Source organism: Triturus cristatus, chromosome 1_2 (assembly GCF_964204655.1).
Source record: "Triturus cristatus chromosome 1_2, aTriCri1.1, whole genome shotgun sequence".
In the NCBI taxonomy this organism is placed as follows: Eukaryota; Metazoa; Chordata; class Amphibia; order Caudata; family Salamandridae; genus Triturus; species Triturus cristatus.
The window spans coordinates 329,975,830-329,998,699 of NC_140580.1; the positions used below are offsets into that span (position 1 = coordinate 329,975,830).

At 42.9% G+C, this 22,870-nt stretch overlaps 1 protein-coding gene across 1 annotated transcript in view; it reads left to right on the forward strand.

Moving 5' to 3' along the window:
- PSD (pleckstrin and Sec7 domain containing) overlaps positions 1–12,421 on the forward strand; it is an 809,922-nt gene extending 797,501 nt beyond the window's left edge. The window contains exon 17 of the mRNA XM_085603917.1: positions 19–12,421. Coding sequence (XP_085460043.1) covers positions 19–264 — 246 coding nt within the window. The 3' untranslated portion in view covers positions 265–12,421. The remainder of the gene's footprint in view (positions 1–18) is intronic.
- The last annotated feature ends 10,449 nt before the right edge of the window (positions 12,422–22,870 follow it).

Here is a 22,870-nt window from a genome sequence, read left to right on the forward strand (position 1 = left end):
TTTTGTTACCTCTTGTAGAAGTCTCGATATGGTACCTACGCCATGCTACTGCGAGCCAAACTAAAAGCCGGGACTGAGGACTTGGAGGCATTTGAAAAAACCATGTTTGACTCAACAGAAATTGATGAGGATGGACTGAAGAAGTCCCGTTCCAGCCCATCCCTCAACCTTGATCCCCCTGCTGCATCCGCCAAAGTCAAGCGCAATGTCTCTGAAAGGGGAAGCTCCAGACCAACTTACAGCAGTAATGAACAGAAATCTTAAGAATGGGCCCCAGCAGATCAAGGGACGGATGCACTTTTGCTTACTGAACCATGCTACCAGTCCAGTTAATGGAGTCTCCAGGTTTGCGCTGAGAAGGAACTTGCATGATTTAACACTTCTCTTGGTAACACTCCTTAAGGCGTGTTAAACCTCGCGGTAGTCCTGAAATTAATGATGTTTGCCTCTTCGATTATGTGAGATCAAACAGGAGATTCAGTCCCATTGCGCAGTCTTTGGGGGAAGAACTTGCGGAATCAGTCATTGATTAATTAGTGGTTGTTTCCATTTGCGAGTTCCACTCAGCTGCCGCTTGCGTGGGACTACATCTGGTGCTTACACCAATGATGTAATAAGCCATGACTCTTAAAACTCCACCACGGTCGAGTTTCATTTTGTATCCACAGAATTCGTTGCCAACTCACCCGCTTATCTCCCAGGATAGGGAACAACAGCCACGAACTTGGCAGTGTTCTGAAGCTGATGAAAGCTGAAGCATTCTGGGGGCCAAGACGCAGCACAGGCATTTTCAGAATGATTTCCCACGGACTGGGAAAGCATAAGAAAAAATCTAATTCTTAAAAGGGCATTGTACAGAATTTTTATTGATTACATTTTATAGGAAAAAGACATTCTGATGACCTCTCTCCAAAGTGGAATGGTGTGGCCTGTGGAGCGGTGTGGCCTGTGGAACTTGCTCTAGGATTGAGAAAAAATGTACCCGCCATACGGACGCTTTATGTGAAGAAGAAGTGGAAATGGAAGGGCTTTGTGCTGACTGCCATGAGGGCTGTGGGATTGAGTTGGCTCATTCAGCTACAATGCCGAAGCCACATGGCGTCATTCTGATTTCCATCTTTTTTGTGATTCGTTTTTGCACTTTTACTATTTGAGAAGGATAACAAACTGTGAAGGATTTTTGTAGTTTTTGATGCTACTTTTGGGACTGGGGAAATATTTCTGTTCATGATACATTTTGAATGCCAGTGTTTACTATTGCAACCATTCAGTGAAAATTCCAAAGCAGTGTGGAGGCTGGTAGGAGTGGGCAGAAAATAGTAGTCTGCATGCGATGTTTCCACTCTGCTGTCTCAAATTCTGTCCTGAAAACTAGGCCAATTTAGACCAGTTTGATGGTCTTTCCCACATAACCAAAACCAATCAAAATTCTAGTCAGTGCTACAGCTTTTAATGGGACTGTTTGGTGATAGAGTGTATGGTGACCAGACTTATGTCAATATTCTGCAGTCCAGAGTATCATAGTGTAAGTAGGTTACTAACAGTTTAGTTAAGTCAGTTTTTCTAGGATGAATGCAAATATTATAAGTTTTGAAACTGGTTCAAAATCAACAGCACGATTCTACTCACACAGATTACTTAGGATGGGCTACTTAGCAGTTTCAAGAGTCGATTTCACTAGCAGAAAAAGTACATTGAGTTAAACTCCTCGTGGATAGCCAGCAGTTTGTAAATATATTTTCGATACCCAGGCCTCTTGCTCATGCGGTTACCTGGACATAGGTTAAGGAATAACATACCATTTCAAATGTGTTGACTTTCCATCTACTGCCTAAAACATTACACCAGTTGTCTTATAGTGGTGACTTTAATTGTTGTCATGGAATGAGTTAATGAATGTGTAATAAGAAAGTTAATATTGAATAATGATGCCTTCAAACAAGCGGCTACACTGTACATTGTTTTCCTGGAAAGGTGGAGTTTGGAGACACTGTAGTTCACTATCTAAGTTAAATTATGCGAAGCTATGTTTAGGGGTATTTTAGCAAGTGGTCTAAGAGGTGTAGACCCCTTTCATGGATGTTGAAAAGTAAATGTTCCTCTTGAAAGTTGTAAAACAGTGACCAGCTACCCTCTCACTCTTAGCCGTTCAGAGAACATGCGAAAGAAAGCCTCAATTTATCTATCCTAGATGTCAGTTGCGTGGTAAACTACTATTCATGAACAGGTGAAATTGTGTTTCTCCCTCTTATTCTTAACGTTGACTTTCTTCTGCTGTTTTATCATTTTTTCATTGCCCACTGTCTAACTTGTGTCCTCTTCCTCATCCATTTGATGGTTTGTTGGCATTTCAAAACAACTTTTTCACACATTTACAGATTTCATTAAGGAGCATAGCGAATAGCTGGAATTCTGCACATAGACTGAACCTGATTATTTTTTCCATGATTGAAATCCAGTAATTATCTTACTTTTTAAATTTTTGGATTAGATTCAGAAAGGCATATTTAAGGTAAAAGAGGGCTGATTTTATAGTGTAAAAGTAATCCACAGACATAACACCCACTTGGTGCAGGAAACCACTGGATTATCCTCTCGATTTAGTACTTCTTACACAAATTAGAGGATTTTTCAATACCACCCAACTCGGAATCAAGTTGTGAGTGTCTGCAGGAGTTTTCTTTCCGGAGGGAAAGGGAAATGAGATGAAATCATAGATCATCAAGAGAGCAGAGTACTCTCCTACAAGTTTAGTCAGAAAAATAATTGACATTTTTTACCAACAAATGTGTTGATAACTTAAGTGGGCTTTCTTGTCCTGCTTAACTTTCTTGATAAAAACAAGGCAAACAGGATTGGACATTCAATTTGGCAGGATTGTGATTACACTGATGCAGGACACAACCACACATGTAGCACTAGGAAGGGATTCACTGGCCAGTGGAAGAATAGCATAATGTCTCGAAAGGGACTAACACAAAATCACTTAGGGCAAAACACGGGCATTGAGGAACATGAGACAAGCACATAAACACAAGAAAATGGCACCTAAAAAGTGATAAAGACAAGATAAAGCTACAAAAGGTCAGTGGGGTAAAACCCACAGTCTACCAATTTTAGGGCTTCTGCGAAGAGGGGGAAAATGGGTCAAATTAATTCTGTTGGTTAATGATATTTTTTAATTGGCTATTGGCAAGGACAAGATTCAGCCACAAAAGGGTTAGTGGGGTAAAACCTAGAGTCTAACAATTTTAGGGCTTGTGCGAAGAGGGGAAAATAGATTCTAGTAATCCTACTGGTTAAAGTCATTAGTTAATAGGACTATTGTCTCCAGGTTTTAGTTTATATTCCTTTTGGAATGATGGGGCATCTTAAAGTCTCCTGTAGCACTTGGTGTAGCTTCAAGAGGGGTTGTGGCCCACCATCAGTAGTCAGTTTGCAACTTGACACCACTAGTCAGTTTGAGAAGTAGGACAGGGTGAGACATTTCCATTTCTCCTTGACCTTTTTATGCCAGAGAGCTTTTTGGGGCTTTCATACAGCAGTTCCCTATCCACAAACAGTTAGTGGGCTGTGGGGCCCAGCCACGAATGCACACCGTCAACCAGGAGGGAAAGGGGTGCTAGCAGAGAGGGCAGTCAACCTGGGAGCCCACAGTCAAGAGTCACTTCCTCAACACCCTATTTCACCAAACCGAATCCCTCATTGGTGTGTAGTGTCACAAATTGACAGGCTTCCTACTCCACCCACTGGCCTGTTGTGGTGCAGTGACACAATTAACCTGGTCGTGAATCGTTTTGCTAATAGAATACATGATACACAGTAGTTGACAGGAAACAATAAAGATTAAGGCCTGGGGCACAAGGTGGGATTCTTTAAAGTAACTCTAAAATCTAAATCCAGTATTTGTAAAGTTCAAACTACTCATCCCCAAGGGTCTCAAGGCGCCAGGGGGTTGTCGGGAGATTTAGTGAGCTATTGCTAAGAATCACATGCGGCTTAGCTGTCGCCGGTGATTGAACCACGAGCCCTGTGCTCCGGAGTCAGCCGCCCTTACCTCTGCGCTTTACCTCTCCCTGCTCTGGGGAAAGTCAAATGGCCCATCCCTTTAACCTCTGGCTTATGAATATTACTGGGAGCTGCTAAGGAATTGTTTAAAAATATAGCATTGTAGCTCTTGCTTCACAATTTCCCAGTCACTCTCATAGGCCAAAGAGGGGGAAGCCTGCTTCCAAAATGATACCGCTCATTGGAAAGAGGACAAATATTCCACAGAAAGGAAGAATATAACTATATGCTTTTTAGAGTGCATTCTAATCCTACAGTCTCGTAGAAGTAACATATCTCTGAAAATTGAAATATATTGCAGTTTGAAGTGCATATGTAAGCCCTAGCCGTTGGACTGTCTTACATCGATAACTAGGCAATCCCAACTATTTTCTCAAACAAGAAACTGATTACATAAATCTGTAGGCCAATTTAGCGTTGACAGTATTTTTGCACCTTTTCTGAACTACGTCTGAAGATTTAAAATTACAGAGTAAGATAGGTGTGTTTGGAGGTATGAGCCAACCATGGCTATCATCATAAGAAAATCCAGATTAATTTGGTAGTAGCTGTTACTAGTCGAATCATGATTGCAAATTGTGCATTTACCAGATAAATCTGTGATGGGAATTTGTTTCATATTGAAGGTCTACACATACCTTCTAATCTCCAGGAGTGGTGTTAAGATTGAACCTTCGACTCTTTGCTCTGCGTAGTAGGTTTACTTACACCGTACATAATGTTTAATTTGTAATTTACTTTTCAGCTGTAAATTTCATTTACACTGGAAAGTAGCCCTGAAGAAACGCAAAGTAGTGCTACCGCTGCTTTGTGTTATGTTTTAAAAAAAATATAATTCCCAATCTGCTAACAATGGTAGACAGGGCTTTGTACCCACACAAAAAAACACCTTTTTGAGACAGGCGTTAAAAAGGAGAAATGTTTTTATTTCTCCAAACTTTTCTGACTTTGCATGTGTGCTGCACGGCACAGCACAAATCAAAGTGGAAAAATCTTTAAAAGTTTGTCTCAGCAGAGTATTTTGTACAGGAAGGTTTCCTTCCAGTACAAAACCTATGGTTGATATCATGCAGAAACCCCTGCACTATGGTGCAAAGGTGTGTGTGTGATGCTAGGGAGCCTGATTGTGCACCAGAGCTAGGAAAGAAAGCAGATGCAATATATCGTAGTAGATTTAGTGCTGTAGTGCGCTTTTGTGCAGTGCAGCAACTTTGGCAGCTAGACTGGGTTTCGTGATGTATTAGTAAATCTACCTCCATATCTTTTAACACTTAATATTTAAAACAAATATGAGTCACTTTCACAAATGTGCAGAACCTGATGATCATCACAATCTGTTGACGAACGACATAAGGAGAGCTAATTTCCACAGTGAAAGACTGATCCTATTTGGAGACAGAGGCTTTTGTGTGTTGAACTGAACTGTACTACAGAATTGGACCAAAGTTCCAGGGTGATGTCTGGAATCTAGTTTACAGTTTCAAGTGGAAACTGATCTTAGAGTGCTTGTACGTTTTCAAAATCCATTTCAATGTTTCATGACCCTGCCCATGTTATTTTTATCCTTAATCTCCTTCTTTTCAGTGTTCTCTATCAACCAGAATCACTTTTTTCTTATAGAGAGATGGCACACATAGCCCTTTGAAATGGCCCAACAAAGTAGGGATGGACTCATTTGCCTTCACACTGAATTTTCAACATGAAGTCTTCCCATAAAGCCATTAGCAGACAGCCCACTACTTTCCACTTTCATTTTTGGTGTATAGCGGTTCAATAAGCCAATAGGTAATGTTGTTTTAGGACAACGTGTCTGGTTACCATTTCCTCTCGGATGGTGTTACTTCTTCCTCATATTATTCCAAGCAAGACTGTCTTAAGAAGCTGCCAAACATAAGCTTTGTAGAGGAGACTGCTATTTTAAAGAAACATACTTGCCCAGGTGTATAAAATGTGCCCACAATTTATTTTTAATCTTTATAACAGCATACCAAAAAGAAAGGGTACATTTGAAACACCTGTAATGAAAAGGAAAGTTATACATTAGTGACACAAAAGAGAATCACACGTTTGCTAACAGCTCTTGTCCTTGTTTCATCATTTTTGTTATTCTTTAGTTACTGGTTGGTCCAACAGACTCCTTAACATCATGCTCATACTCTCTTAATTAAAATACTAAGGGGCCCATTAGGATGACAGGCGGACCAGTGGTAGCCACCGCTGGCCCGGCGGGGCGATCCGCCCGCCATCCTTGTCTGGGTGACCCCCCTCCATATTATTATGGCTGGGGGGTCCATGGCGGACGGAAAGACCGTCCGCCGCTTTTCCGCCGGTCGACCGGGCAGAAAAAGTGTATAACGTGGTGCCATCCATATTATGAGTCATGCGGTGAATCGCCTTTCCATGGTGGAGTTGCCGCCATGGAAAGGCATGCGGTTCCTGCGTATGGGGGCCTGTTGCGGGGCCCCAGGGTGTTGGGGGGGTGCACATGGGAGGTACCTATGGTACCCCCCAGTCATTGCCCTGCACTACGTGGCAGGCACCACATGGTGCCTGCCATGTAGTGCATGGCAATGCTGTGCACAGTCTGTATACATTGCGAGTGGGTCTGCAGCCAGCAGATCCACCCCCAATGTATATGGCCCAGGATACGCCTGCCAGTGTGGCGGGCGCATCCTAATGCACATAGCGGGACATCCGCCAATTCGGCGGTCGGTCCGTGGCGATGGTGGGCGGACTTTGTCCGCCTGTCCATCGTAATGGACTCCTAAGCGTTAACTGAGGACTAAAGGTGTAGGAGACAGGAGAAAACAGAATGATAATCTCTCATTTTGTTAAAACTGACAACATTACTTCACACAGTAAAAATGCACCCTTTGTAGAGGCATTGGAAAATTTGCCACCAGGCCTGGAGAACCTTGTTTGGAAGCAACATAGCACCTTCCTGATAGCCATTAGTATTGGAGGTCTTCCTTGTTTGTCTAGGCATTGCAGATTCCCCACCCCAAGATATTTCCACATTACCATCCCTGCCAAATTCTCATAAAGGAATGACAAAAAGTTACCATAAAATACTAAGGGATTCCCTCTTGATATTTCCATCTGAAACTTATTTATCTGTGTGTAACACTCAGTAGCTCCCACGTTCTTTTTCCAAGTCTGCTCATGCCTCCATCTCGCAGATTTCTGTCAAGTTTGGATGGGCGTCTGTTTCAGGGCAACTTTTCCCTTTGGTCTTAACTGTCACTATTTTATTTAATGTCTCCTTTTATTTCATTAGTGACTCCTAAATGTATTTCTGGACCATGAAAAAGACTCAATCCTCTTGTGCGAAGGAAAAGCTCCCATCTGATCTTTATTTCAAATTCTTGAGTCGATTTCCAGAGACGTCAGTTGTTTGTTGATACTTCATTGGGAGATGTGGCAAACTCCTACCCATTATTGGAAGCCAGAGTTCTTTAAAGTATTGTCTCTCACAGATTTCTCCGTGGCCACCTCTGATGGAAAAGTGATGAAAGCCGGATACACATATCACTATAGATTCAGTTAGTTATCACTTTATCAGAATAAAAAACAGCACAATAGATAGTCAGAAAAATTAAATAACAGTATGTCAGTCGTTAAAGTAGCCAGTAAGGTAGTCAAGTAAAGAATACAGTATACTATGACATAAGCATAAATTGTTACAGTTAAATGCACATATCAGTAATTTGTGGTACCAGGAAATCATTAATTTGAAATGACACTCAATAGTACATGGAGCTTTATCTCATGATAAAAGCTGAAATTACATTTTATTGTTTAGCAACTGAAAGCTCAGTGGTGTCACTTTGGGGTCCATGCAAGCAGCAGTAAGGTAGTCAAGTAAAGAATACAGTATACTATGACATAAGCATAAATTGTTACAGTTAAATGCACATATCAGTAATTTGTGGTACCAGGAAATCATTAATTTGAAATGACACTCAATAGTACATGAAGCTTCATCTCATGATCAAAGCTGAAATTACATTTTATTGTTTAGCAACTGAAAGCTCAGTGGTGTCACTTTGGGGTCCATGCAAGCAGCAAATGTTGTAGAAGAAACTACAAGATGCGCTTGCAGAGTGAGAGCCTGCTGTTAAGTCTCAGTAAGCACGCCCTCAAGAAACCAATACTGATTTTGAATGGAATTGCCATCCTTGGAGCTCCTGTGAAGAAAAGGATGCACAAAAACAGTGCTTCCCGTCATCCTCCGATGTAACACCTGGTGCTTCAAGGTCTACAGCAGAAGAATAGATGTTAAGCACTTTTGTTGGCAAAAGCAAAGTATTTGCTCCTGGTGTCTCTGGATCTTCTTTTTAATGTATGCCCTCCCACCTACCTGACAATTCCCACTACATTTCTTAGTCTGGTCAGTTTTCTTTCTCCATACTATGTATTCTCCCTTCATCCATCCTTGTTTCCATTGCTTCTTCTATTTGTCTTTTTACCAGTCCTGTGTGGATCACCAATGCTATGTTTTTCACTTCTCCTTTAATTCTAAAGCTATTCAAATTGTCTGTATAACAGCAAACGAAATGCCTTTTCATTTCCGTCACCTCAATCCTTTAGCAACTGAAATTCTGTTCTTTACCAGAAGCCAGTCTCTTTCCCTATCTTCACCCTTATTTTTAATATTTGTCCTAATTTTTCCACCCGTGTTCACTCACAATCAAGGTGTTATAAGCAAAGAAAAATTAGTGTTAAACTAGATGGGTTCATACTTGCAATTATATACTGCCTTTAATTAAGTTTAGTTTCTGATTAGTTGAGATTTCAGAGCTGGAGATTGGAAATTTAAGTTTTCTGAAGTAAAAGCAGCCACATTTTTCCAAGTTCAATTGAAATAATTTTGAAAAAAGTAATGTACTTCCCCATCTTGTTACAACATTCCTGACGGTCTTTAGTTTCAATACTTAGCAGTTTCAGTGGAATTGAGATGTCCGAAAAATTGGTTCTGAAATTGTGTACCTTCACAGTGTGTCAATGTTATTCACTCTTTTGGTACTGAGAACTACACTGTCAAAAGTTGGAAAGCCAAACTAATTTGACTAATACTTTTTGTGAAAAAGAGGGTAGAAATTAAAATCAGTAATTGTTGACTTTAAATGGATGTATAAATATATTTATATATGTGTGTGTATATGTTAATATATATATATATATATATATATATATATATACATATATGAATGTATTTACATACAATAGAATTTGATGCATATAAAGAATTTTCAGAAACCACGGTTTTATATATTTGAGTCACAAACGTACATGGAGATAGTTTTCTTTGCCATACCTACTGACTGAATTTGTTGTTAAGTGTGCAAGCAGTGCAATTTATCTGTACGATCACACATTACAACAGTTTCCCATAACATAAAGTAGCACAAAGTAGTCATCCACTCTGGGTGGTTTAAATTTAAATCAAAAAGATTAAGTGCATTATTTGTGGTTTGGTGGATGCAGGACAATATTTGTAAACTAGCAGATATCCCATTCAGCCAAACCTGCTGTTTCCTTGCCTTATTTAGAGATAGGAAACTTCCAACTTCCTGAAGATAGAGCCTCGGCTGGCTCTGCAATTGAAAACCTTTAGCTAGTGGTCCCTTTGCCAGTATGCACCTGGTATCAGTATGCTGTAAACCCGACACCCCATACTTAGAATGGCTTTCTGTGCAAATGTTTCATAGTGGTCACAGACATGAACATTTCAGATAAGCCCCAGACCTGCTTTGAGAAAGCACCCTGCAACTCAAGACCATTTTCTTTGTGAATTACAGAACAAACCTCCAGTTTAGGGTGGCATAACCAGCCAGCCGGCATAATATGGCATCACACTCAAATATATTTACACGTTAAGTGTTTAAGCTGTGTCAATGGAAGTGCTTTTGGTGAAAATGCTCCATTTGAGCAGCATCTGTAATATGCTGGCTGGGTGCAGCAGGGCTGATTGTGGTTGTGCCTCTACCACCGCAGCAGTTTGGCAACTTATTTGGCAAACCCTAAATAACCCTCTCAGTCTTTTGACTAACCAGTAGAAATTGATCACTTATAAAGTATGCTACCTGCTTGCTAAGTGTTTATGAATTCGAACAGTAGAATGTGATGCATTGGGTAAGTACACTGAAAATACCTCTGTCAGCATCTACATCACCTTTTATCTATGTGCGTTATTAAGGAAAGTCACCAACATTGTGCAAATCATCCAAACACCCACCCTAACAGGAATAAGAGTACGTTTTCTTTCCCAGAGACAGGCAACTGCCAGTCAAAGCGAAGCAGTGCTTTTTGTTCCCTTTCTGCATCATCAGAGGTGAACTAACAGTAGTTTATAGAGATGCTGTCTAAGTAGTTCCCTGTAGTTCAGTGTCATTAGTTCACACATTTCCTTCACATTTTAAGTTCTCTGCACTATAAAACTGTTAACGGTTGTATCACATATTGTATTCTCTGCACTCTTTGGTTTGCTTTTGGGTTCTAGGTAAATTGAGCAAGTGATTTGAATTGTAGAAGATCTATAACCAGAATTAGGAGATGTCTATTTCTTTCCATTTATTTATCACCAAATTTTGAAACATTAGTTCTGGCATGGGCTACCATCTGTCTTATCTTCACATTTTAAGTTCTCTGCACTATAAAACTGTTAACGGTTGTATCACATATTGTATTCTCTGCACTCTTTGGTTTGCTTTTGGGTTCTAGGTAAATTGAGCAAGTGATTTGAATTGTAGAAGATCTATAACCAGAATTAGGAGATGTCTATTTCTTTCCATTTATTTATCACCAAATTTTCAAACAATAGTTCTGGCATGGGCTACCATCTGTCTTATCTTCAATTTCTCTAAATGTATCAGAGGATTTCTTCATTATTTGCCTTTTACACTAGTAATCATGACATTTGTTCAATCATAGTCAGTGGCATTGAAATGAGGGAGATTTGGCTAGATTATAAGTTTATGGGAACATCATCTCATTCAAAGAGGATGCTGCTTTTTTTAAATTTCAGATCTGATTTTGATGTTAAATGTTGGGAGCTGAGGCAACAGCAGTTAAGAGAGCATACCAGTATTGGTACTTTAGGGACAAACAGGTATACAGGATTTTAGAGCATGCCATGTTCCATATATATGTAAAACAATATTATGTTCAGAATTTCCTAGTAAACTCTCCCCGCACCCATGTATGACATCAAACACAATAATCAGTCTATAAGAAATATTGTGTGTTGATGTCATACAAATAATGGAACAAAGAGTAGTTTTAGTGGAACATTTAAATGTACAGGACCTTAAAAAAGTAGCACTGCTGATTAGGTAAACACAACAGCTACTAGCATGTTTTTCAAACTGTGCCTAGAATTACGTCCCTTATATGGAGACTAGTTCAGGAAGCAACATACTAATTCTGATTGTTTCTTTTTTGATGATGGTAAGTTAGCTTCAGATGTTGTTTTTATAGTTGAAATCTCCATTGCTCCCAGTTCACCTGATAATTTACAAGCTCTGTAGATAGATCAAGATTTCTACAATTTGGGAACTGCGGAAGCATGCGTATTGAATTTACCCTGTAACAAATGCAGCGAGTTCAAAGCAGTTGCTAGATTTATTTCTATTACAATCTCTCCTTTATTCCGAGGTCACATGGTAGTAGAGGGAAAGGTACATGAATAGAGGAGCATTGAGAAGGCAGACTGATCAATTGAGTCTATTGTTAGTTCCGGGGTCATTCCAATTTCCTTGAGATGGGTGACTGAATGACAAGGAAAGTTTTCTTGTTAATGCTGCCATAGTTCTACAAATATTAGCCCTTTTTTATCACCAATTAGCGTCTAGCATTACAGAAAGTTAGCTCAGGATATTTAACAACCCTACACCAATCTTTAACTATTGCAACATTTGCACATTGATATTTATGTGATCCAGTGATGTTCCTGTGCAACTCCCATTATTTCTATCAGGATGCAAAATTATTTTTGCTGCAACGGTACTGCATGTTTGTAACAATCTGCAGAAGGAGTAATAATAGCATTTGCACCAGGTGCGCCTTCTTACGGAAGACTACCCCAGGACCTCCACTGTACACTCAGCACTACATTACCAGTCAACATCCTTTTCTTGTGGTGACTGTGTTCATAAATAACTTTAATTCTTAAGTTTTTCAATTAAGAAGTGTATTTATTACTATGATCAATATTTTTTGTATGCCATGTGAACTGTGATATTTGACAATGCTAAAAATCTGATGGGAAGCGGCAAAAGCAATGTGTTATCTATGAAGGTAGAGAAGAATTCAAGGACCAAACCGGTATTGTTTTGTGTGTATGTGCAAAGAAAAAAGGAGTGGGGGGGGGGGGGGGGGAGGGAGAATGAAGAACAATGAAAACAACATCAACAGAGAAAGAAAATGTAATTTGGAATGCTAATCTGGAGTTTGTACCCCAATTGTGTGGAGGAAACCTAGCGAAATGTCCCAGGATTCGTAACATGTTTCTGTTTACCGCAGGGCACTGTTCTCTTAAACAATCCCCAACTGAGGTGATTGATATTGTAGGGCAGTGCTGGAGGCCATGGCATTTATAGTGGGGACCAAACTCCCTGAATCTGTTCAGTAAGCAAAGACAGTGCTCACATTTTCATATAAACTGGACCGCCAAAACAAATCTCTATAATATTCACCCTCTCATCATATTTTAAGTGCCACTTTGCAGTGGTTTACCACATTGCATCAAGTCAAGGAAAACTGTACTTTACAACTTCCCTTGCTAATGTTTCCTGATCTTTTATCATATTATCTCGTGAACTGCAGTTATTGTTCCCTATGCCCATAGGCAATTTATAAGTGGAGCTTGACCTCCAGTCTGTCCATTGCATTCATATCAAACTTGTCCAGCCTGAGAGGACACATCCCTAGTGCCAAAATGTACACTACATTGCTCATCACAGGCAATACCTTCTCTTTTGACTGATTTGCCACAATTTTACAGTTCAGAACATCTATTAGCACACAGCTAGCACAAACAACAAGATGTGCAAAACAAAATTCTTGGTCAAAGTGCATAGGAGTACCGTATGATTACTCTGTGCTTTACGTGAACAAGTTAGGTGGTTGGAGTAGACTCTATGAATGGCTCAACTTATATCACATTCTCACACAGTACATGATGTGCATCACAAAACATGCCAGTGGACTGCAGCGAGCAGTGATATGTTGCGAGACTGGAAATAGAGATGTTGTCTCTCCTTTATAATGTGCATCATTCCTTCTCCTAGCTACTTAAGAGTCGACAATATACACCTCCCTGAGACAGTTGCTGCTTCCTTTTTCTATAGAAGTATTCCTTGTATGTTTGTTAATTCTGAGAATGTTTAAACAATTTGTGTTTTTCCTACTGTTGTTTGTAATTATGACCAATGGCAAGTTACCAGGCATCCAGAGAATGGCTTGCTATGTTGAAGATACCTTGTACAGTTGTTTCCATAAATTATTTAATTAAACATGTTCTTGACTACAAGAAAAAAATGTTTTTCTTTCTTTCCAAAATACAATTGCTAAGATATATGAGACACCTATAGGCTTAACTAAAACAATGTTAGTTTCTAGTTGTTTTTGTTGACCAGTGTACCTTTGGGAATTGAGGTCAAAAAGAGAATAGATACTTTTGATCCATCACCCATGTATTTCTTAAGAGGAGAATGGCCACTATAACATAATCAAAGGTAACTTAATCATCTCTTTCAAATCCTGGAGACTGGGAGGAGAGGTCCATGTTAACTTGCCAGTTTTTTTATATAAAGCTCTCCTTATCTCCCTATCCAGTTACCGGCGCAGGCAGGTGTTGCAATCATTCACAGTTTCCAACAGGGAGGTATCTTCATTGTCAGACCTAGTTCTCCAAGAGAGTGTGATGTCTCCTCTAGTCTTTCCTGGATCTACAAACCTTAGTTATCCTCACTAAATCCATTGACAATGGAGAATAATATTAAAGGAAGTGCATATGACAATATGTTACATTAAAAATGATTTTGAAAATTCAGTCACAATGTTGAATGTGACTATGAATGAGTCAATGACTTGCCTTCTTGACCTGTAATAAAACCCTTGGTCTTATCCTCTTGTGACATTTGATAGACTTTTTACCTTGATCATTCAATCTTCTCAATTCCACAAACTGTATGTACGTGTGGTATTAGAGGTTGTCCGGTCACTGCATTTTTGCCATCTATTAAGGAGACCCATCACCCTGAACCTTCCCCATGCTATTATGTACATCTGGTGCTGGTTGCTCCTGAGCCTCCCAGTGGTGAATATTCAAGTTTTCAATGCTTTGCTTTTATTAAAAATGTGTGTTCTCAGACTATGTGCATACATCTTTTATATCAGCAGAATTGAGGTAACAGATTCACTTCAATGCAATCTTCTGCTTTCTGAGATGTTTAACTTTTTATGCTGATCAATGCTTCCACAAAACACTTGAAACAAACTTTCACAAAACAGACCAAAAAAAGTTAACTGCTCGAAAACAATTGACTGAAACATGGCGTTCCTTTCCTCTGCAACTTGTGGGACCAAAATTCCATCTATGTTCTTTGCTCCAAAATTGGTCAACTGTCAGTGATTTCATTGATAAGGTGACAAATTTAAACCAGGTCTATTATTTTTCTTTCCCCGCTCTGGTACCAGAAATTAATGGCTGGAAGTGCTTATAGGGGATAATCTGAACTCTCATATCTTTAATAAAATCTAGATTTCCATAAAACTGAAAGCTAGTAAGATTGTCATGATATGTCAGTAGGAGGCTCCTGATATGTGCAAGGTCAAGCCATGTGCCATGTGTACTACCTGGGTTAAAAGAAAGATGTCCAATTAGTTTAAAATAGAAGGTTGTAAAGATAGAGGCATTTAACCGGCTGATTTTAACACACCTTCCAACCTTTCTACCAGTCTTTAATGCAATAATTGTCATCACAGATATGGACCCAAACACCTCCACATCTATGGTTGTATCCACCAGGATCCAACAACCTCACTTTGAAACCTTAGGAGCAGCTCTGGTTTACATTGTTCCAGAAAGATATCAATCATAAATGTATTACAATTTTCAAAGCATTTTATCTGAGTGATCACTCTCGATTGTCTTTCAGATTCAACAGTTACATCAATATCTTAATCGTATCCCCAGAACACTGCATACCTTGAACTTGGACGTCTCTTAATTCTTCGAAAGGTGTCTACAGGTTGTGACCCTGGCCTGCTTTACATGATTTAATAATCAAAAGAATAATTCCCTTGGGGTTCACTTATCATTCAGATCAACCACTCCGCAAGACTGTTTAGTCTTGCCCGGTCACCTGTCCCTTTGGTCTGTGGGGCACCTCTCTCTGCATTTGAACTGCTTTACATGATCACTTCACTCAAAAGTTTAAAAAAAATTAAAAAGCTGTCTTTTTCATTTGCCGTTTAATTATAAACTGTAAGATATGATCTGATAGAGACATCTAGCCGCAGATTCCTTAACTTAGAATATCTCCCCAGGCGGATCCGGAAAATCTTTTTTCCCCAGCAATACCTCTGCACGCCCTGAGGCGGCGTCGCCCGGCTCCATCCTGACGTCGTCCACGAAAGTGACGTTCCTATTCGGGGCAGGTCCCGGGACCGTCGCCGTCATTCGCCTACCTCAGATAACATTAACGGAAGTCGCGGAAGTCATCGGTTTCGCGTCGACATCACGTCGGGCCCACGGCTCCCGGTCTTTGCCGGACTCATGGCCCTCATGAGTCAGACCCGGCATACCCCCCGTTTCCGGGTGCTGGGGCGACTCGAGCTCAGATGGAGGACTACTGCAGGGCCCTGCAGTCCTTTCTTTCTTTGCCCCCCCCCCCCCCCCCCCAACCTGGCACGCCTTCGGGCCCCACATGGGAGGTAGGGACTCAGTTTGGGACTCGACCGGCGGGTTTACCCTCGGCTCCGACCGAGTGCCCTGACTCCGACTCCGGAGTCGCCGCAACGTTGGGACACGGCCCGGAGGGGCATCCCACGACGTCTAGTGCCGTCGCACAGCCTTCCGAGGCTCCCTACGGCATCGCTGGAGATGGCTGCGGCGCAGTGCACGACACCGCTTCGGCGCACTCTCTCCCCGCTGGTTTCCACCTCGGGAATTTTGAGTCGACGCCGGTCCGACTTCGACCGGTCTAGGCCTTTTTGAAGGTCACCGGCTCGACTCGGACGGTCGAGGCCTTTTCGGAGGCTGCCGACGCTTGCTCCACTCAGCCAGTCGAGGCCTTTTCGGAGGTCGCCGATGCCGGCTCGACATCGCCTCGACGCCTTTCGATGCCAGTACCATCTCCGGCTTTCTTGGTGGAGGATGTGGTCCCAGTGGACTCCCCACCCCTTGAGTCATTTCAACGCTCTCCGGTGTGGGCGCCAGTGGGGCATTGGCCCACTCATCCTTTTGCTGAACCTCTGTTAGGTGGCCGGATTAGCTTGCGTCCGTCTCCTACTGATGACTTGCTGTCACCGCCTCGCTGGGCCACGAAGGCAAGTGGGACATTTGTCTGGGATGTTTGCAGGGCTGCAGACATTTTAAGAATGCAGCCGCCCTCAGTCTCTAGACCTTCGGAGCCGATGCTGCATCTTCCCCACCAGGGTGCGGGGGACCTGGAGCCCTTGTTGCCATTTGCGGAGTCATTATTTATTATTTAACATCCTTCTCAGGACGCGGGCGAGGCCCTCTTCGGGGGACCCCGTGGATCGTGCTGTGGCACATCGCCATCGCTCGGCTCCCGATGACCCCGCCTGTTTGACCCTCCATCCTGGGGCTGGAGGACTTGTGCTTCAGGCAGCTCTTTCTACTACTCCTCTTCCGTTGCATCCTCCCACTCGGGAGTCTCGGTGGTTAGAGTCATGTGGCCGCGACGTGTTTGCATCTGCCATCTCGGGACTTCGGTCCCTAAACACGTTGTGTGTGTTTACTGGGGCTACATTTGCCCTTTGGGACTTTGTCGAGCAGCGCTCTCGTGCCAATCTGCCCTGCCTAATCCGTGATGGCCATATGGCGGCGCAATTTTCGATTCGGTCTGCCATGGACACCACTGACTCTGTGGGTCGCGCTATTGCCAGGTCGGTTGTCTTGCGCGGCCATGCGTGGTTGAGCGATGACGTTTTCCCAGAGCATGTTCAGGAGTGGCTGAGAGATCTACCATTTGATGGGGTCACTCTTTTTGACGCCCATGCTGATTCGGCAGTCAGGAGCCTCCTTTCTATGTTTGATTGTCTTCTCAGGTTTTAATCCTCGTGGAGGATTTTTGGTTTCGTGACAGTGCCGTCACTCTCTTTTCTGTTACCCGTTGTGGGTTACAGATGGTCTGGGTGTGTGGCTGTTCAGCCATGTTATTTCCTGATTCTGATACAGCTGGTTCAGCTGTGTTTACCTTTCTGTTAAGCCTCTGCCTACGAGCTTGTCTCAAGAGGGACCCTTCTTTTGTAGGGTTGTGCCTTACTCTATGTGGGGTATTTTGTTGGCTGTTATATTGCTACTCTTCCTTACACAGGAACTTTTGCCGCAAGTTGACTCTTCCTACTGTTGTAGGATGTCTCCTCTGGTGAGATCCATGGGGTTGGTTTCTCTCTGGGGGTTACAATTGGTTGTCTATGGTTGGTCCGTAATACATCCCCGCCTCCGTAGGGGCGCCCTGTTTCGTTGGGATTTTGTCACACCTGTTCTTTCCTAGCGTGTTCTTGCAGCATCGCTGTGCCCGCCTTGCCTGTCTACAGGTGGACATGCACCCATGGGGGGCAGGTTCCTCTGTTCCGTTCCTGAACAGTCTCTTCTGTATTCTGTGAATACTTGCCGTATTGGTGCATAGAGGTTGTGCTCTACGTCTTTTCTTGTGGCTCAAGCACTGTCGGGGTTCTTGCCTAAGGCAAGGGGAGTTTCTGCCGGCTCTGTCTCGGCTGTGTGTTGGCTGCTACCCCACTTCCCTAGCAGGGCCTCCGGTCCCTTGCTTCTTGCCGGACAGGGGGTCCGGTTTGTCCGTTCTTACCCTGTGCATATTCCTTAGTGCTTCCAGGAGTGGCTCTTGTCTATGACTTTCTGTCACCAGATATTTGCTCCACGCCAGTGGTTTCTTGGGGTGTGGGTTCTTTCATTTGTAGCACTAGTGATGGGCTCCCACCAGCTGTTTTTCTGGGTGTGAGTTTACTCCCATTCTGGCACAGTTGCTGCTTTAGGTAGCATTACTGTGCATGTATTCTTCTCTCCATTCTCCTTGTTGGTAGATGGTATCAGTCCATGGAGGTGTATGCTTTTTGGCGACAGGCTTCTGTCATTCTCTCAATCGTTTACTGGCAGTATCGTGGTCTATGTTTCCGCCTGCCTCACGGGAGACCAGGTTTCTTCCCCCTCTGGAAACTGTTGTTTTTTTCTGCGTTCTGTGCCTGTTATGCCGCGCACCGGTACAGTTGGACCGATTGCGCGACTCCCCTATTTCGGCTTCCGTCACTTCACGTATGTATGGCAACATTCTTGTCTCTTTGTGTATCAGTCATAGGTTCTACACGTCACAGGGGCGCTCGCATACTAGGTTCTTTTTGCCCTAGTATCAGGTCTTCTTGCTCACTCTATCCTTCAGGATAGAGTCCTATATGTGTTCCTGGCTTTCCAGGTTATCCCCTCACAGTGGAACCTTTTGGTACGTTTGGCTGCATGCCTACCTACAGAGCTTTTGTTCAATGGTGGCTCTTCTGTCTGTGTTGGCACTAGACTCTGGGTTCGGCCCTGCCACTGTTGTCACATGTCCTAGGGGGTACTCATTTAATATGTGTTTTTTCTTGCACACACGGGCCTCCTGTTGCGGCTCCTCTTCTTGGCTGGACAGTCTTCAGACAGTCCCCTGTTTCATTTTGGTATCCACTATGGTGTATGTTCAGGCGGTATGCTCTACCGTTGTCATGTTGTTTTGCCCCATTGGAGCTTCGATCCTCATGAATTATAGGGATCGGTGCTGGGACCCTTCTTTAAAGGAGTCGCTGCATTGTTACTTACGTTGGCACTGATCTTTCTAGTTCTGTATTTCCTTTCGTCTGTGTCTGGGCGAGAGAGGTCTCACACTGTCCCTCGTCGCATTTGGTGTCTTTGCCGTCCCTTGTTCATGCCCCTTACGGAGTCTCCTGTCAGTTGCCCTGGCATTGTGGTTTCCACCGTGTTTCGTCTGCCTTTTAGACGAATATGTTCTCCTGGAACTTGGTGGTTGTTTTGCAGACCCTCCTCCTATGGGGTATGGCTTTGGTATCAATTCTAAGTTAAGGAATCTGCGGCTAGATGTCTCTATCAGATGGAAGAGTTACTTACCTTCGGTAACGATATATCTGGTAGAGACACAGTCTAGCCACAGATTCCTTAACGCCCGCTCATCCTCCCCGCTCTGTGAAGACATTTTCATATGGTGTGTTTCCACCTAGGCCCCCCCCCCCCTTTCTGTGGGCCTTGGTCTTCCGGAGGTGTGCTCTTGCACCTCACTCTGGGGTATAGGGTGTGTTCTCCTGCGTGGGGCCCCTCACTTGTCTTGCATCACGTTGCTTCAATGTGGTGGTTCTTTTAATTTCCCTCCTGTTGTAACAAGCTGTGCCTGGCTTGTCATATGTTTTGTGCCGCAGCTGTTACCCGCCTCGAGTTGGGACACGACTTGGCAATTTGTTGGGCCCTTGCTTGTAGCCAGTGCTCAATGAGCTCCCTTCAGTCTCTCTGAGTACTGTGTGCTTTTCAACTTCCTATTGTTTCTCATTCCAAATGATTTTGTTCTTCTTTAAAACCTACTTTTCCTATGCTATCGCAGTTTTTTGCATGGCTCTGCGTTGTGGCGCGGAAAAGTTTCCTGTGGAAAACTGACATCAGCACGCCGGGAGGGGCTTATATGGCTCCATTCATGTCACTTCCGGGGACGACATCAGGACGGAGCCGGGCGACGCCGCCTCCCGGCGTGCACAGGTATTGCTAGGGAAAAAAGATTTTCCGGATCCAGTCTGACGCTTGGGGAGATATTCTAAGTTAAGGAATCTGCGGCTAGACTGTGTCTCTTCCAGATATATCGTTACCGAAGGTAAGTAACTCTTCCTTCACTCTTGATCTGATTTTCCCATGTGCCAAACCCATATTTTTGATACTTACCTAAAAAGATAAGAATTGAAAGCTTAATCTACAAAGCGTTAGTTAAAAGGCTAGAACGGTAGACCACATCTGAAACCTCCATACACTTAATTGTAAACTTAAAAAAAAGGTATGGTTCTTTGGCACCCAAATGTTCTTTTGTGAAGACCGGAGACACATGTGCTTACACATTTCAATTCTGCTCTAACAGCAGCAATAATTATTTAAAATAACAAAAGAAACAGAACTCCTTCTCTTGCCTGACATTTTTGCCTTGTAAAATGATGCCTTTTTTATTGTTACTCTACCAACAGATAAGTACCTTTTGTCTTTCTCTCTCTTATAAATTTTATATTTTATGTGTTTAACGAAAGATTATGATATGAACTTCAAGGAAAAGTTAATATTTGTAATATTGACTTGTAGCTTTTATTTAATTTATTGGCAAAAACAAGGTTTGTTATTTCTCTTATCATTTGACAATTACGTTTGTAAAGTTTGTCAATTTTGTAACATTTATTAGGAATTTCTTAGTAGGTTGTAAATGGTAATTGCCATCTGGTGCATCTGCTGAATTCAAAAAAAAGTTACTTAACATCCGTAACAATATTTCTGATGGCTACTTATAACCGCAAGTTCCTCATCTTTTGAATATTCCTCGGGTGCCAGACTGCATCTGGAAAATCTTTAGCAGTACCCCTGCGCACTCGTAGGTCGCATTGTATGGCTCCGTGTCAATGCTGGTCTTCTTTGGAAGTGACGTGCGGAGCCACATATAGGCACCCCTCACAAGCGCTGACATCAGTCCCTTTCTTTCCTTGCCACCAGACACCGACCTGAAGCTACCCCTCATATCTTCACTAGAATATATTTCCAAAACAAATTGATATACTAAATACCAGTGTGCAAGGGATAACGTTACCCCTCAAACTGCAGGGTTCAAGCCTTTTAGGGATTGTTGCAAGCAAATGCCTGTGACAGAGCCTTACAAGATTTGTCTTTGGTGCTTGAGACCAAACCATGATTCCAGGGAAGGGAGACACTACCAGGACCATGAGGCAAAGCTCTAGGTCACTAAACAGTAGAAACTCTGCACTGTGACCAGTCGAAGTTAAAGAGAAAGTCCCATTCCCATGGCAGATCTTTGTCATAGTGGAAGTCCTCAGATAAGTCAAAAAAGAAGCACAAGAATTCCATGCAGGGGTCTTGAACTGCTGGGAAAGCACAAGTGTGTAAATGTGACTCTCGGCCTCTCTGCCGAACTCGATATCCTTGAGAACCAATTCTGACTCTTGTCCTTGGGCGACCTGAGTTTTGTTCAGCGAATCTATGCTGCATCTCTCTTACTGACTGGTGTGCCATCGGGCCCCATGAAACTACTAGAGCCTCTTACTGGGACTCCACTGGCAGATCCGTCCTTGGCAAGAGCTGGAACCACTGGACCACGTTGGGGCCCCGCACCGGCTCCAGGGCTGACATCAGTCTTGGCACCACAATCTATGCCAGACTGCAGAGCATTGAAGCCGATGTTGCCGCAGGACGATGATGCACAACTGATAGTACTTTCAGACTTCGGGCTGACTCCTCTTCGATTGAGTTTGTGCCCTGATCCCACTGGGCCTCAGCCTTTCTGCAAACCATTGACTCTGACACTTTGCCCTTGCTTCAAGGAAGGGTGAAAATTACCCACAATCTTTTGGCCACAGATTCTAATAATGACCGCTATGATAAAGGGAATGAGTTTGCTCACCCCTAAACTGAAGATATTACGATGATTTACAAGATGCCAGTGGGCTGAATACTTCTCCATTCACTGGGCTGGTATAGACCTGGGCCAGCTACTAACGAAAATGCAGCCTTTACAGCTTTGATTCAAAAAGCTGCTGAGGTCCTTGCCCTCATATTGCTTACTCTGGAGGTGAAAAACAGAGTCACCGATGTCCTCTAACCCAGGCAGACCACTACAAAGCCCCTGTTGCTTTTTAACAAGGCCCTGGTCTATACTCTTGTTCAAACATGGACAAAGCCATGTTCCAGACTGCCAATAAATACGCAGCTATCAAGTTGCCACCGCTGTGCCCCGGATGACACAGCACCCGACCCCATAAAGCTTAGTAGTGAAAGAATTCACAAGCAGGGTCAAACATGCAGCTAGAGAGTCCAATCACCTCATCATAGTTACCAGGATGGCTATATCTCAGAGGCGCATTCTGACTAGAGTGAAGCTCAAGACTCTTGTACGTCTTTCCGCCACTACCTCTCCTGCCCCAAGTTCAGAGAAGATCAGGAATGACTGGGCCCAACCCATCCTAGTTGCACTGAATTGCAGGCAAGGAGAGTGTGGTACTCAGTCTTTGCCATCTTCATGTGTGGAGCTTGAACGGCAGACGTTAACTTCCTTTGACCTTCCTCCCAAAGAAGTTGATGTCATTCTCGCAATGGGGGTCTCTCCATTAAATGATATGCCTGCCATTGGGAAGTTTGTGGATTGATGTGGTACTCAGCAGATTGTCCCACTTCAAGCCAAACCTTTCGAAGTGTTGCACTGTGTGTTGTCTCTAGCCCAACAAGGACTTGCCTTGGGCACAGTAAAATGTTACTTGGCAGCTTTTTTAAAAATTTTTTTTACATTTTTGCATT